The sequence below is a fragment of the Somniosus microcephalus genome, chromosome 8 (genome assembly GCF_052327205.1).
Source record: "Somniosus microcephalus isolate GS21.2 chromosome 8, FLI_Smic_1.0, whole genome shotgun sequence".
In the NCBI taxonomy this organism is placed as follows: domain Eukaryota; kingdom Metazoa; phylum Chordata; class Chondrichthyes; order Squaliformes; family Somniosidae; genus Somniosus; species Somniosus microcephalus.
Window position 1 is genome coordinate 270164413 of NC_140994.1, and position 14907 is coordinate 270179319.

Genomic DNA, 14907 nt, shown 5'->3' on the forward strand with positions numbered 1-14907 from the left:
TCCCACTCTCCCTCTGCTGGTCCAACTCTCTCTCTCTGCTGGTCCCACTCGCTCTCTGCTGGTCCCCACTCGCTCTCTGCTGGTCCCACTCTCTCTCTGCTGGTGCCGTTCGGTTTTGCGGGGGACAGGTCGCTGATTCTGTGCTGAATCCCGGGTCCGGTTGGTGGGTCCGGGGTGTGATTTCGGTGATTGGCCTTTCGCTTCTCTGATCCGCCAACTCTCCTGGGAATCCAGTCCGATATTCCGGCTCCAGGTGCATCATTCCCAGCGGATTCCCGTCCCCCGGGTCTCCGGATTCAGCCGAGCATGGAGCAGGTAGGCTGGGAAAGATTGTGCCAGGGATCTTGTCCAATTATTATTAAATAACATTTATTGCTGAAACTTTTGGCCCCGCCACTGAAATATAAGCATTCTCTGGGAACTTCACTGAGAACAAAGACCTTTGTATCATCTCCAGGTCCATTTGAACCCAGAGTCTTGCCCCGGGTTCGGCTAAAGTATCTTCTTAAACCCCATTAAATGGAATGGGGGAGACTGGGGTCCACAGGGGGAGAGAGACTGGGGTCCACAGGGGGAGACTGGGGTCCACAGGGGGAGAGAGACTGGGGTCCACAGGGGGAGACTGGGGTCCACAGGGGGAGAGAGACTGGGGTCCACAGGGGGAGAGAGACTGGGGTCCACAGCGGGGGAGAGACTGGGGTCCACAGGGGGAGACTGGGGTCCACGGGGGGAGAGAGACTGGGGTTCACAGGGGGAGAGAGACTGGGGTCCACGGGGAGAGAGAGACTGGGGTCCACAGGGGGGGAGAGACTGGGGTCCACAGGGAGAGAGAGACTGGGGTCCACGGGGAGAGAGAGACTGGGGTCCACGGGGGGAGAGAGACTGGGGTCCACGGGGGGAGAGAGACTGGGGTCCACGGGGGGAGAGAGACTGGGGTCCACGGGGGGAGAGAGACTGGGGTTCACAGCGGGGGAGAGAGACTGGGGTCCACAGGGAGAGAGAGACTGGGGTCCACAGGGAGAGAGAGACTGGGGTCCACAGGGAGAGAGAGACTGGGGTCCACAGGGGGAGAGAGACTGGGGTCCACAGGGGGAGAGACTGGGGTTCACAGCGGGGGAGAGAGACTGGGGTCCACAGGGGGAGAGACTGGGGTTCACAGCGGGGGAGAGAGACTGGGGTCCACAGGGAGAGAGACTGGGGTCCACAGGGGGGGAGAGACTGGGGTTCACAGCGGGGGAGAGAGACTGGGGTCCACAGGGAGAGAGACTGGGGTCCACAGGGAGAGAGAGACTGGGGTCCACAGGGGGAGAGAGACTGGGGTCCACAGGGGGGGAGAGACTGGGGTCCACAGGGGGGGAGAGACTGGGGTCCACAGGGGGGGAGAGACTGGGGTTCACAGCGGGGGAGAGAGACTGGGGTCCACAGGGAGAGAGACTGGGGTCCACAGGGAGAGAGAGACTGGGGTCCACAGGGGGAGAGAGACTGGGGTCCACAGGGGGGGAGAGACTGGGGTCCACAGTGGGGGGGAGAGACTGGGGTCCACAGGGGGAGAGAGACTGGGGTCCACAGGGGGAGAGAGACTGGGGTCCACAGGGGGAGAGAGACTGGGGTCCACAGGGGGAGAGAGACTGGGGTCCACAGGGAGAGAGAGACTGGGGTCCACAGGGGGAGAGAGACTGGGGTCCACAGGGAGAGAGAGACTGGGGTCCACAGGGAGAGAGAGACTGGGGTCCACAGGGAGAGAGAGACTGGGGTCCACAGGGAGAGAGACTGGGGTCCACAGGGAGAGAGAGACTGGGGTCCACAGGGAGAGAGAGACTGGGGTCCACAGGGAGAGAGAGACTGGGGTCCACAGGGAGAGAGACTGGGGTCCACAGGGAGAGAGAGACTGGGGTCCACAGGGAGAGAGAGACTGGGGTCCACAGGGAGAGAGAGACTGGGGTCCACAGGGAGAGAGAGACTGGGGTCCACAGGGAGAGAGAGACTGGGGTCCACAGGGAGAGAGAGACTGGGGTCCACAGGGAGAGAGAGACTGGGGTCCACAGGGGGAGAGAGACTGGGGTCCACAGGGGGAGAGAGACTGGGGTCCACAGCGGGGGAGAGACTGGGGTCCACAGGGGGGGAGAGACTGGGGTCCACAGGGGGAGAGAGACTGGGGTCCACAGGGGGGGGGAGAGACTGGGGTCCACAGGGGGGGGAGAGACTGGGGTCCACAGGGGGGGGAGAGACTGGGGTCCACAGGGGGGGAGAGACTGGGGTCCACAGGGGGGGGAGAGACTGGGGTCCACAGGGGGAGAGAGACTGGGGTCCACAGGGGGAGAGAGACTGGGGTCCACAGGGGGAGAGACTGGGGTTCACAGCGGGGGAGAGAGACTGGGGTCCACAGGGAGAGAGACTGGGGTCCACAGGGAGAGAGAGACTGGGGTCCACAGGGGGAGAGAGACAGGGGTCCACAGGGGGGGGGAGACTGGGGTCCACAGTGGGGGGGAGAGACTGGGGTCCACAGGGGGAGAGAGACTGGGGTCCACAGGGGGAGAGAGACTGGGGTCCACAGGGGGAGAGAGACTGGGGTCCACAGGGGGAGAGAGACTGGGGTCCACAGGGGGAGAGAGACTGGGGTCCACAGGGGGAGAGACTGGGGTCCACAGGGAGAGAGAGACTGGGGTCCACAGGGGGAGAGAGACTGGGGTCCACAGGGAGAGAGAGACTGGGGTCCACAGGGAGAGAGAGACTGGGGTCCACAGGGAGAGAGAGACTGGGGTCCACAGGGAGAGAGACTGGGGTCCACAGGGGGAGAGAGAGACTGGGGTCCACAGGAGGAGAGAGACTGGGGTCCACGGGGGGGGGAGAGACTGGGGTCCACAGGGGGAGAGAGACTGGGGTCCACAGGGGGAGAGAGACTGGGGTCCACAGGGAGAGAGACTGGGGTCCACAGGGAGAGAGAGACTGGGGTCCACAGGGGGAGAGAGACTGGGGTCCACAGGGGGAGAGAGACTGGGGTCCACAGCGGGGGAGAGACTGGGGTCCACAGGGGGGGAGAGACTGGGGTCCACAGGGGGAGAGAGACTGGGGTCCACAGGGGGAGAGAGACTGGGGTCCACAGGGGGGGGAGAGACTGGGGTCCACAGGGGGAGAGAGACTGGGGTCCACAGGGGGGGAGAGACTGGGGTCCACAGGGGGGGAGAGACTGGGGTCCACAGGGGTGGAGCGACTGGGGTCCACAGGGGGAGAGAGACTGGGGTCCACAGGGGGAGAGAGACTGGGGTCCACAGGGGGAGAGAGACTGGGGTCCACAGGGGGAGAGAGACTGGGGTCCACGGGCAGAGAGAGACTGGGGTCCACCGGGAGAGAGAGACTGGGGTCCACAGGGGGAGAGAGACTGGGGTCCACAGGGGGAAGAGAGACTGGGGTCCACAGGGGGAGAGAGACTGGGGTCCACAGGGGGAGAGAGACTGGGGTCCACAGCGGGGGAGAGACTGGGGTCCACAGGGAGAGAGAGACTGGGGTCCACAGGGAGAGAGACTGGGGTCCACAGGGGAGAGAGAGACTGGGGTCCACAGGGGAGAGAGAGACTGGGGTCCACAGGGGTGGAGAGACTAGGTTCCACAGGGGGAGACTGGGGTCCACAGGGAGACAGACTGGGGTCCACAGGGAGACAGACTGGGGTCCACAGGGGGAGAGAGACTGGGGTCCACAGGGAGACAGACTGGGGTCCACAGGGAGACAGACTGGGGTCCACAGGGGGAGAGACTGCAGAGATAGTGGATGCATTGGTTGTGATCTTCCAATCCGTTGGGATCGTTCCTGAATCTTGGGAATTTTGGAAGGTAGCAAATGTAACACTGCTATTCAAGAAAGGAGAGAGCGAAAAAACAGGGAACTACAGGCCAGTTAGCCTGACATCAGTTATCGGGAACATGCTGGAATCCATTGTTAAGGAAATGTTAACAGGGCACTTAGAAAATCATAATCTGACTAGGCAGAGTCAACATGGTTTTATGAAAGGGAAATTGTGTTTGACAAGTTTTTTGAGGATGTAACTAGCAGCGTAGATGAAGGGGAACCAGTCGATGTAGTGTATTTGGATTTCCAAAAGGCATTCGATAAGGTGCCACATAAAAGGTTATTACACAAGATTAGGGGGGACCTGATTGAGGTGTACAAAATAATGAGGGGCATAGATAGGGTAGATAAAGAGGAACTTTTCCCCTTAGTGGGGGGGTCAATAACAAGGGGGCATAGATTCAGGGTAAGGGGCAGGAGATTTAGAGGGGATTTGAGGAGGAACTTTTTCACCCAGAGGGTGGTTGGAGTGTGGAACTCAATGCCTGAAAGGGTGGTGGAGGCAGGAACCCTCACAACATTCAAGAAGCATTTGGATGAGCACTTGAAATGCCATTGCATGCAAGGCTATGGACCAAATGCTGGAAAATGGGATTAGACTGGACAGGGATGGATGGGCGGCGCAGACACGATGGGCCGAAGGGCCTCTTTCTGTGCTGTAAAACTCTATGACTCTAGGGCTCATGAGATTGGGGGTAATATAGTAGCATGGATAGAGGATTGGTTAACGGACAGAAAACAGAGAGTAGGATAAACGGATCTTTTTCAGGTTGGCAGGCTGTAACTAGTGGGGTGCCACAAGGATCAGTGTTGGGGCCTCAGCTATTTACAATCTATATTAATGACCGAGATGAAGGGACCGAGTGTAATGTATCCAAGTTTTCTGACGATACAAAGCTAGGTGGGACAGTAAGCTGTGAGGAGAACACAGAGTCTGCTAAGGGATATAGATAGACTGAGTGAGTGGGCAGTAAGGTGGCAGATGGAGTATAATGTGGGGAAATGTGAGGTTATTCACTTTGGTAGGAAGAATAGAAAAACAGAATATTTTTTGAATAGTGAGAAACTATTAAATGTTGGTGTTCAGAGAGATTTAGGTGTCCTCGTACAGGAAACAGGGAGAGCTAGCGTGCAGGTACAGCAAGCAATAAGGAAGGCAAATGGCCTGTTGGCCTTTATTGCAAGGGGGTTGGAGTATAAGAGTAAGGAAGTCTTGCTACAATTGTACAGAACCTTGGTGAGAATGAGAGGTGATCTCATTGAAACATACACGATTCTGAGGGGGATTGACAGGGTAGATGCAGGGAGGATGTTTCCCCCTGGCTGGGGAGTCTAGAACTAGGGGTCACAGTCTCAGGATAAGGGGTCGACCATTTAGGACTGAGATGGGGAGGAATTTCTTCACTCAGAGGGTGGTGAATCTTTGGAATTCTCTGCCCCAGAGGGCTGTGGAGGCTCAGTCGTTGAGTATATTCAAGGCTGAGATCGATAGATTTTTGGACTCTCGGGGAATCCAGTCCAGTTCCAAGGTCGTTCCATCCTCTGTCGTCGAATTACAGTATGCAGACGACCCTTGCATCTGCGCTCACTCAGAGGTCGAACTCCAAACCATTGTCAACACCTTCACCGAAGCATACGAGAGCATGGGCCTTACACTAAACATCCGTAAGACAAAGGTCCTCTACCAACCTGCCCCCGCCACACTGTACTGCCCCCCAACTATCAAAATCCACGACAAGGCCTTGGACAACGTGGACCACTTTCCATACCTCGGGAGCTTACTGTCAACAAGGGCAGACGTCGACGATGAAGTCCAACACCGCCTTCAGTGTGCCAGTGCAGCCTTCGGTCGCCTGAGGAAGAGAGTGTTTGAAGACCAGGACCTCAAACCCGGCACTAAGCTCATGGTCTACAGAGCAGCAGTGATACCCGCCCTGCTGTATGCCTCAGAGACATGGACCATGTACAGCAGGCACTTCAAAGCACTGGAGAGGTACCACCAACGCTGCCTCCGCAAGATCCTGCAAATCCGGGCAGCACGGTGGCATAGTGGTTAGCACTATTGCCTCACAGCGCCAGGGACCCGAGTTCGAATCCGGCCTCGGGCGACTGTCTGTGTGGAGTTTGCACATTCTCCCCGTGTTTGCGTGGGTTTCCTCCGGGTGCTCCGGTTTCCTCCCACAGTCCAAAGATGTGCGAGTTAGGTTGATTGGCTATGATAAATTGACCCTTAGTGTTAGGGGGATTAAATACGTGGGGTTACGGGGATCGGGTGGGATATGTGTCGGTGCAGGCTCGATGGGCCGAAATGGCCTCTATCCGCACTGTGGGGTTTCTGTGATTCTGAAATCCATTGGCAGGATAGGCGCACCAACGTCGGTGTTCTTGCTCGGGCCAACATCCCCAGCATCGAAGCTTTGACCACGCTTGATCAGCTCCAATGGACGGGTCACATTGTCTGCATGCCCGATACGAGACTCCAAAACAAGCGCTTTACTCGGAGCTCCGACACGGCAAGAGAGCCCCGGGTGGGCAGAGGAAACGCTTCAAGGACACCCTCAAAGCCTCCTTGGAAAAAGTGTAACATCCCCACTGACCCCTGGGAATCCCTGGCCCAAGACTGCACAAAGTGGAGGAGAAGCATCCGGGAAGGCGCCGAACACCTCGAGTCTCTTCGCCGGGAGCAAGTGGAAGTCAAGTGCAGGCAGCGCAAGCAGCGCGCTTCAACCCAAGCACCCCACCCAATTCACAATTCACAATTCAAATTGCTTTATTGGCATGATAAGTTACATCTTATGTTGCCAAAGCATCAAAATACATTTATGGTTTAGCACATAAACGCAGTTCTATTCATACAGTGTATAAACAGGTATATCCCTGAGTGTATAAATATACATTCGCATTGTTTATATATATTCTTTTCTTAGTTTACTGGTTGTCCCTCTGTTCATGGCAAGCTGTAACATAGTGTGCCGCCAGTGTTACACAGCTTCTCTCCTCTCCCAGTAGGAATGGGAGTTTTTGGTTGTCATTCAGATTTCTGAAATCAGGGCATATTTGTGAGAATTTTTGGTAGAAATTCTCCCTGATGCCCTGATATTTTCTGCAGGCTGTGAGGAAGTGCATCTCTGTCTCCACTACTCCCTGACTGCAGTGAGAGCATATCCTGTCTTCTCTTGGCAGCCTGGTCTGCCTGTGCCTGCCTTTTTCGATCGCTAGGCTATGTTCGCTAAGTCTGTACCTTGTCAAGGTTCTTCTCAGTTTGTTATCCTTTACCATGGTCAGGTAATCAGCTATGTTGTATTGTCTGTTTAGGGCCAAGTAGCAATTGAGTTTGCTTTGGGTTTTTGTTGTTTCTGCCCAATATGTCAGATATTTTTCCTTTTGCTTAGCGACAATTGTGTTGGGTCGAATTCTTTGTGTTACCCTGTCACTGTCCTGGGACTGGTTATTGTTAGTATTGTTAGTAGTTACTTCACTGAGTCCCAGGACTAGTTGACTGAGGGTATTCTTCTTTATGGTCAGCTCTTGGCATTTCAGGGCATCGTAGTGATAGCATTGGGGATTGCTCATTTGTAGGTGATTCCAAAATTTGGTGGCTCTTTTTTGGATAGTGATTATTAATGGATATTGGCCTAGTTCCGCCCTGCATGCATTGTTTACTGTTTTCCTTTGAGTCCGGAGGATACTTTTACAGAATTCTGCATGTAGGATCTCAATTGGGTGTTTGTCCCATTTTGTAAATTCTTGTTGAGTTAGCGGTCCCCATACCTCACTGCCATAGAGTGCAATTGGTTCAATTACTGATTTGAAAATTTTGAGCCAAATGCTAATTGGGATTTCTATTTGGATTGATTTTTTGATGGCATAGAAAGCCCTTCTTGCTTTCTCTTTCAGTTCATTCACAGCCAGTTTGAAGTTTCCCGTAGAACTGATTTTTAAGCCCAAGTATGTGTAGTTAGTGGTTTGTTCAATTTTGGTTGTTCCTACTGTGAAATTTATTTTGGGTCCCTGATGTTTCCCACCTGCCCCTTCAACCACCGTCTGCCCCACCTGTGACAGAGACTGTAGGTCCCGCATTGGACTCATCAGTCACCTGAGAACTCATTTTTAATGTGGAAGCAAGTCATCCTCGGCTCCGAGGGACTGCCTAAGAGAAGAAGGGGAATCAAGGGATATGGGGATCGGTCGGGAAAGTGGAGTTGAAGTCGAAGATCAGCCATGATCTCATTAAATGGCGGAGCAGACTCCTGCTACTATTTTTTATGTTCTTCTGTCCTCTGGAAGAGGAGACTGGGGTCCACAGGATTAACACATACTTGCTCAGAGAGTTGCTGGAGATACCAGTCTGAACCTGGTTTACAGCTCGGTGCTGCCCTCTGTCTCTCTCCTTTTGAATAAACAAGTTGGTGCAGGTTTCCTCTCAAGCCCCAGGCCATCAGCCAGCTCACTCTATTTCAACACTCCGGCCTCCCATCTCCCACCCTCCGTAAACTTCAGCTCGTCTAAAACTCGGCTGCCCGTGTCCTAACTCACACCCAGTCCCGTTCACCCATCACCCCCTGTGCTCACTGCCCCGTGTCCTAACTCACACCCAGTCCCGTTCACCCATCACCCCCTGTGCTCACTGCCCCGTGTCCTAACTCACACCCAGTCCCGTTAACCCATCACCCCCTGTGCTCACTGCCCCGTGTCCTAACTCTCACCCAGTCCCGCTCACCCATCACCCCCTGTGCTCACTGCCCCATGTCTTAACTCTCACCCAGTCCCGTTCACCCATCACCCCCTGTGCTCACTGCCCCGTGTCCTAACTCGCACCCAGTCCCGTTCACCCATCACCCCCTGTGCTCACTGCCCCGTGTCCTAACTCGCACCCAGTCCCATTCACCCATCACCCCCTGTGCTCACTGCCCCGTGTCCTAACTCGCACTCAGTCCCGTTCACCCATCACCCCCTGTGCTCACTGCCCCGTGTCCTAACTCGCACCCAGTCCCGTTCACCCATCACCCGCTGTGCTCACTGCCCCGTGTCCTAACTCACACCCAGTCCCGTTCACCCATCACCCGCTGTGCTCACTGCCCCGTGTCCTAACTCACACCCAGTCCCGTTCACCCATCACCCCCTGTGGTCACTGCCCCGTGTCCTAACTCACACCCAGTCCCGTTCACCCATCACCCCCTGTGCTCACTGCCCCGTGTCCTAACTCACACCCAGTCCCGTCCACCCATCACCCCCTGTGCTCACTGCCACGTGTCCTAACTCACACCCAGTCCCGTTCACCCATCACCCCCTGTGCTCACTGCCCCGTATCCTAACTCACTCCCAGTCCCGTTCACCCATCACCCCCTGTGCTCACTGCCCTGTGTCCTAACTCGCACCCAGTCCCGTTCAGCCATCACCCCCTGTGCTCACCGCCCCGTGTCCTAACTCGCACCCAGTCCCGTTCACCCATCACCCCCTGTGCTCACTGCCCCGTGTCCTAACTCGCACCCAGTCCCGTTCACCCATCACCTCCTGTGCTCACTGCCCCGTGCCCTAACTCACACCCAGTCCCGTTCACCCATCACCCCCTGTGCTCACTGCCCCGTGTCCTAACTCACACCCAGTCCCGTTCACCCATCACCCCCTGTGCTCACTGCCCCGTGTCCTAACTCACACCCAGTCCCGTTCACCCATCGCCCCGTGCTCGCTGACCTACACTGGCTCCCGGTCCGCAATGCCTCGATTTCAAAATTCTCATCCTTGTGTTCAAACCCCTTCATGGCCCTTGCCCCTCCCTATCTCAAGTCTCCTCCAGATGAAATGTGCAAGGTGGGGGGTTGCGAGGAGGGGCAGCCTGGGAGTAAAAAGCTCCAAAAAGCTGTAGAAGCTACATCATTACATAAACTTAAAACAGAAATAGACAGTTTCCTAGAAGTAAAGGGAATTAAGGGTTACGGGGAGCGGGCAGGAATGTGGACATGAGTCTAGGTTCGGATCGGTCATGGCCCTGTGGGTAGCGGAGGTGGCCCAGGGGCCGTGTAGCCTGATCCTGCTCCTATTTCGTGTGTCTCATTCTGTTAGATTCAGGAGATGGTGCTGTGATAGTGGATTGGCGGTTAGGATCAGATCAGCCATGATCTTATTGAATGGCGGAGCAGGCTCGAGGGGCCGATTGGCCTACTCCTGCTCCTATTTCTTATGTTCTTAAAAAATCTCCAGCCGCCTCAGCTGCACTGGAAACCGGTTAAACACACTAAAGTCTGACGTAGCACATTGCAGCTCCCCCCGACAGTGCGGCCCAGTGATGGGGTCAAGCCCTGTAGTGGGGCATTGACTCCACGACCTTTTAAAAAATCCGTTTATGGGATGTGGGCATCATTGGCAAGGCCGGCATTTATTGCCCATCCCTAGTTGCCCTTGAGGTGGTGGTGGTGAGCCGCCTTCTTGAGCCGCTGCAGTCCGTGTGGTGAAGGTGCTCCCACAGTGCTGTTAGGGAGGGAGTTCCAGGATTTTGACCCAGCGACGATGAAGGATCAGTGATATACTTCCAAGTCAGGATGGTGTGTGACTTCGAGGGGAACTTGGAGGTGGTGGTGTTACCAGGCGCCTGCTGTCCTTGTCCTTTTAGGTGGAAGAGGTCGCGGGTTTGGGAGGTGCTGCCGAAGAAGCTTTGGCGAGTTGCTGCAGTGCATCTTGTAGATGGTACACACTGCAGCCACGGTGCGCCGGTGGTGGAGGGAGTGAATGTTTAAGGTGGTGGATGGGGTGCCAATCAAGCGGGCTGCTTTGTCCTGGATGGTGTCGAGCTTCTTGAGTGTTGTTGGAGCGTCACTCATCCAGGCAAGTGGAGAGTATTCCATCACACTCCTGACTTGTGCCTTGTAGATGGTGGAAAGGCTTTGGGGAGTCAGGAGGTGAGACACTCGCCGCAGAATACCCAGCCTCTGACCTGCTCTTGTTGCCACAGTATTAATGTGGCTGGTCCAGTTAAGCTTCTGGTCAATGGTGACCACAGAATGTTGATGCCCTGGGGCTGTGATGATTCACCTTCAACCACCACAACCATCTTCCTTTGTGCTAGGTATGACTCCAGCCAGTGGAGAGTTTCCCCCTGATTCCCATTGACTTCAGTTTTACTAGGGCTCCTTGATGCCACACTCAGTCAAATGCTGCCTTGATGTCAAGGGCAGTCACTCTCACCTCACCTCTGGAATTCAGCTCCTTTGTCCATGTTTGGACCAAGGCTGTAATGAGTTCGGGAGCCGAGTGGTCCTGGCGGAACCCAAACTGAGCATCAGTGAGCAGGTTATTGGTGAGTAAGTGCCGCTTGATAGCACTGTCGATGACACCTTCTATCACTTTGCTGATGATTGAGAGTAGACTGATGGGGCGGTAATTGGCCGGGTTGAATTTGTCCTGCTTTTTGTGGACAGGACATACCTGGGCAGTTTTCCACATTGTCGGATAGATGCCGGTGTTGTAGCTGTACTGGAACAGCTTGGCTAGAGGCACGGCTAGTTCTGGAGCACAAGTCTTCAGCACGATAGCCGGGGTGTTGTCGGGGCCCATCGCCTTTGCTGTATCCAGTGCGCTCTGCCGTTTCTTGATATCACGTGGAGTGAATCGAATGGGCTGAAAACTGGTTTCTGTGGTGGTGGGGACCTCAGGAAGAGGCCGATATGGATTATCCACTTGATACTTCTGGCTGAAGATGGTTGCAGATGCTTCAGCCTTGTCTTTTGCACTCACGTGCTGGGCTCCTCCATCATTGAGGAAGGGGATTTTCATGGAGCCTCCTCCTCCCGTTAGTTGTTTAATGGTCCACCACCATTCACGACTGGATGTGGCAGGACTGCAGAGCTTTGATCTGATCCGTTGATTGTGGGATCGCTTAGCTCTGTCTATAGCATGCTGCTTCCGCTTTTTAGCATGCATGTAGTCCTGTGTTGCAGCTTCCACAGGTTGGTACCTCATTTTTAGGTACGTCTGGTGCTGCTCCTGGCATGCTCTTCTACACTCCTTATTGTACCAGGGTTGGTCCCCTGGCTTGATGGTAATGGTAGAGTGAGGGATATGCTGGGCCATGAGGTTACAGATTGTGGTGGAATACAGTTCTGCTGCTGCTGATGGCCCACAGAGCCTCACGGATGCCCAGTTTTGAGCTGCTAGATCTGTTCTGAATTTATCTCATTTAGCACGGAGTCAATGTTGAGGACTCCCAGGGCCACTCCTTCCCGACTGTATACCACTGTGCCACCACCCCTGGTGGGTCTGTCCTGCCGGTGGGACAGGACATACCCATGGATGGTGATGGAGGAGTTTGGGACATTGGCTGAAAGGTATGATTCTGTGAGTATGACTATGTCAGGCTGTTGCTTGACTAGTCTGTGGGACAGCTCTCCCAATTTTGGCACAAGTCCCCAGATGTTGGTGAGGAGGACTCTGCAGGGTGGACTAGGCTGGGTGTGCCGTTGTCGTGCCCGTAGCTGGCGCTGTGGTTGATACTGGGTGGTCCGTTCGTTTTTATTCATAGAATCATAGAAATTTACAGCACAGAAGGAGGCCATTCGGCCCATCGTGTCCGTGCCGGCCGACAAAGAGCCATCCAGCTCTTGGTCCGTAGCCCTGTAGGCACTTCAAGTACGTTTTAAATGTGCATGAGGGTTTCTGCCTCTACCACCCTGTCAGGCAGTGAGTTCCAGACCCCCCACCCATGAAAAGATTTCTCCTCAACTCCCCTTCAATCCTTCTGACTTTAAATCCATGCCCCCTGGTTATTGACCTCCCTGCCAAGGGAAATAGGTCCTTCCTATCCACTCTATCTCGGCCCCTCATAATTTTATACACCATTCTTATTATTTTGTTTCGTATCGGTTTGTTACAACTGAGTGTCTCGCCGGGCCATTTAAGAGTCAGAGAGCAGTTAAGAGTCAACCTGTGGGTCTGGAGTCACATAGCGGCCAGATCGGGTAAGGGCGGCAGATTTCCTTCCCTGAAGGACATGAGTGAACCCGATGGGTTTTTATGACAATCCGATAGTTTCAGGGTCACCATTACTGACGCGAGCTTTTTATTTCAGATTTATTTAATTAACTGTTATTTAATTAAGTGAATTTAATTTCCCACTTGCCGTGCTGGGATTAGAACTCCTGTGTCTGGATCATCAGTCTAGGCCTCTGGATCACTAGCCCAGTGACATCACCACTCCACCACCGTCTGACCCCATAACCCCGGCGGGTTGGCCAATGCATCAATCACCATGATTGGTGGGCTGGCGAACCAATCAATAAAGGGGGCGGAGTGGTCCCGGCCACACTCAGGTGATTGGTCGAAAGTTGAATTCTTTATTAAAGGTCCCGTGGCAACAGCAGGTGATTGGATCGATTTTACCGATGGGTGGAGCCAATCTGCCGAACCCGGTTCTGATTGGATAGCGTACATGACAATCATAGAGGGAGGCGGGAACCTTTTGATTGGCTGAAATCGGTCACGGGAGGAGGGGCGTAGCTCTGCTACTGATTGGGCGATCGCTTTGTCTCTCAGCATGAGAGGGTGGAGCTAGCCGGTGACGCAATGGGCAGCGCCTGTCAATCAGCATTGGCTTCGTTTGTATGGTGAATCCGCCTGTCACTCAATGCCGGAAGGCAAGGATTCTTGGCGGCTGCGGATCTGATTGGCGGAGCGTTCCTGGGGCGGTTGGTGGGGTGGATGAGCGGCAGCGCTGATTGGCGGAGGGGGTGGGCGGGGTGGATGAGCGGCGGCGCTGATTGGCGGAGGGGGTGGGCGGGGTGGCTGAGCGGCGGCGCTGATTGGCGGGCGGGGTGGCTGAGCGGCGGCGCTGATTGGCGGAGGGAGCTGTCGGGCGGGCGGGCTGCCATGGGGAAGGGGCGGGGCGCGGGGCGGGGCGCCAGAGCGGCTGGGCGATGGTGGGCGCGGAGCGGGAGCTGAAGATCTACTTCAGGCCGGGCTGTGTGCGGCTGCTGGAGGTGAGCAAGCGCGGGGGGCCGGCGGCAGCGGCAACAACTCCACACCCCGGCCTCGGGCCTACCCAGCCCCGGCCTCGCCTCAGCGGCAGCCCCGCCGGGAGAGCGTCCGGGGCCCGGCCCTGGCTGAGGCAGTACTGAGGGGGTGCAGCACTGCCGGAGGTGCAGTACTGAGGAGGCGCCGCACTGTCGGCGGGGCGGTACTGAGGGAGCGCCGCACTGTCGGAGGGGCGGTACTGAGGGAGCGCTGCACTGTCGGAGGGGCGGTACTGAGGGAGCGCTGCACTGTCGGAGGGGCAGTACTGAGGGAGCGCTGCACTGTCGGAGGGGCGGTACTGAGGGAGCGCTGCACTGTCGGAGGGGCAGTACTGAGGGAGCGCCGCACTGTCGGAGGGTCAGTACTGAGGGAGCGCTGCACTGTCGGAGGGGCAGTACTGAGGGAGCGCCGCACTGTCGGAGGGGCGGTACTGAGGGAGCGCTGCACTGTCGGAGGGGCGGTACTGAGGGAGCGCTGCACTGTCGGAGGGGCGGTACTGAGGGAGCGCTGCACTGTCGGAGGGGCAGTACTGAGGGAGTGCTGCACTGTCGGAGGGGCAGTACCGAGGGAGCGCTGCACTGTCGGAGGGGCAGTACTGAGGGAGCGCCGCACTGTCGGAGGGGCGGTACTGAGGGAGCGCTGCACTGTCGGAGGGGCGGTACTGAGGGAGCGCTGCACTGTCGGAGGGGCGGTACTGAGGGAGCGCTGCACTGTCGGAGGGGCGGTACTGAGGGAGCGCCGCACTGTCGGAGGGGCGGTACTGAGGGAGCGCAGCACTGTCGGAGGGGCAGTACTGAGGGAGCGCAGCATTCTCGGACGGACCGTCTTTCGGATGAGACGTTAATCCGAGGCCCTGTCTACTCTCTCTCGGGTGGACGTAAAAGATCCCACGGCCACTGTTTTGAAGAAGAGCAGTGGGGAGTTCTCCCCGGTGTCCTGGGGCCAGTATTTATCCCTCAATCAACATCACAAACTGATTATCTGGTCATCATCGCTTGCTGTGTATAAATTTGCTGCCGTGTTTCCTACATTACAAACAGTGAGTACACTTCAAAAGCTACT

At 56.0% G+C, this 14907-nt stretch overlaps 1 protein-coding gene across 2 annotated transcripts in view; it reads left to right on the forward strand.

The window, feature by feature from the left end:
- The first annotated feature begins 223 nt into the window (after nucleotides 1–223).
- Nucleotides 224–14907, forward strand: part of mat2b (methionine adenosyltransferase 2 non-catalytic beta subunit methionine) — a 54651-nt gene continuing 39967 nt past the window's right edge. The window contains exon 1 of one of the 2 annotated variants that reach the window (XM_085996078.1): nucleotides 224–315. In XM_085996078.1, coding sequence (XP_085852204.1) covers nucleotides 307–315 — 9 coding nt within the window. In that variant the 5' untranslated portion in view covers nucleotides 224–306. Of the gene's footprint in view, nucleotides 316–13704; nucleotides 13812–14907 lie in introns of those variants that run through there. The other variant, XM_085996077.1, reaches the window with a different exon arrangement.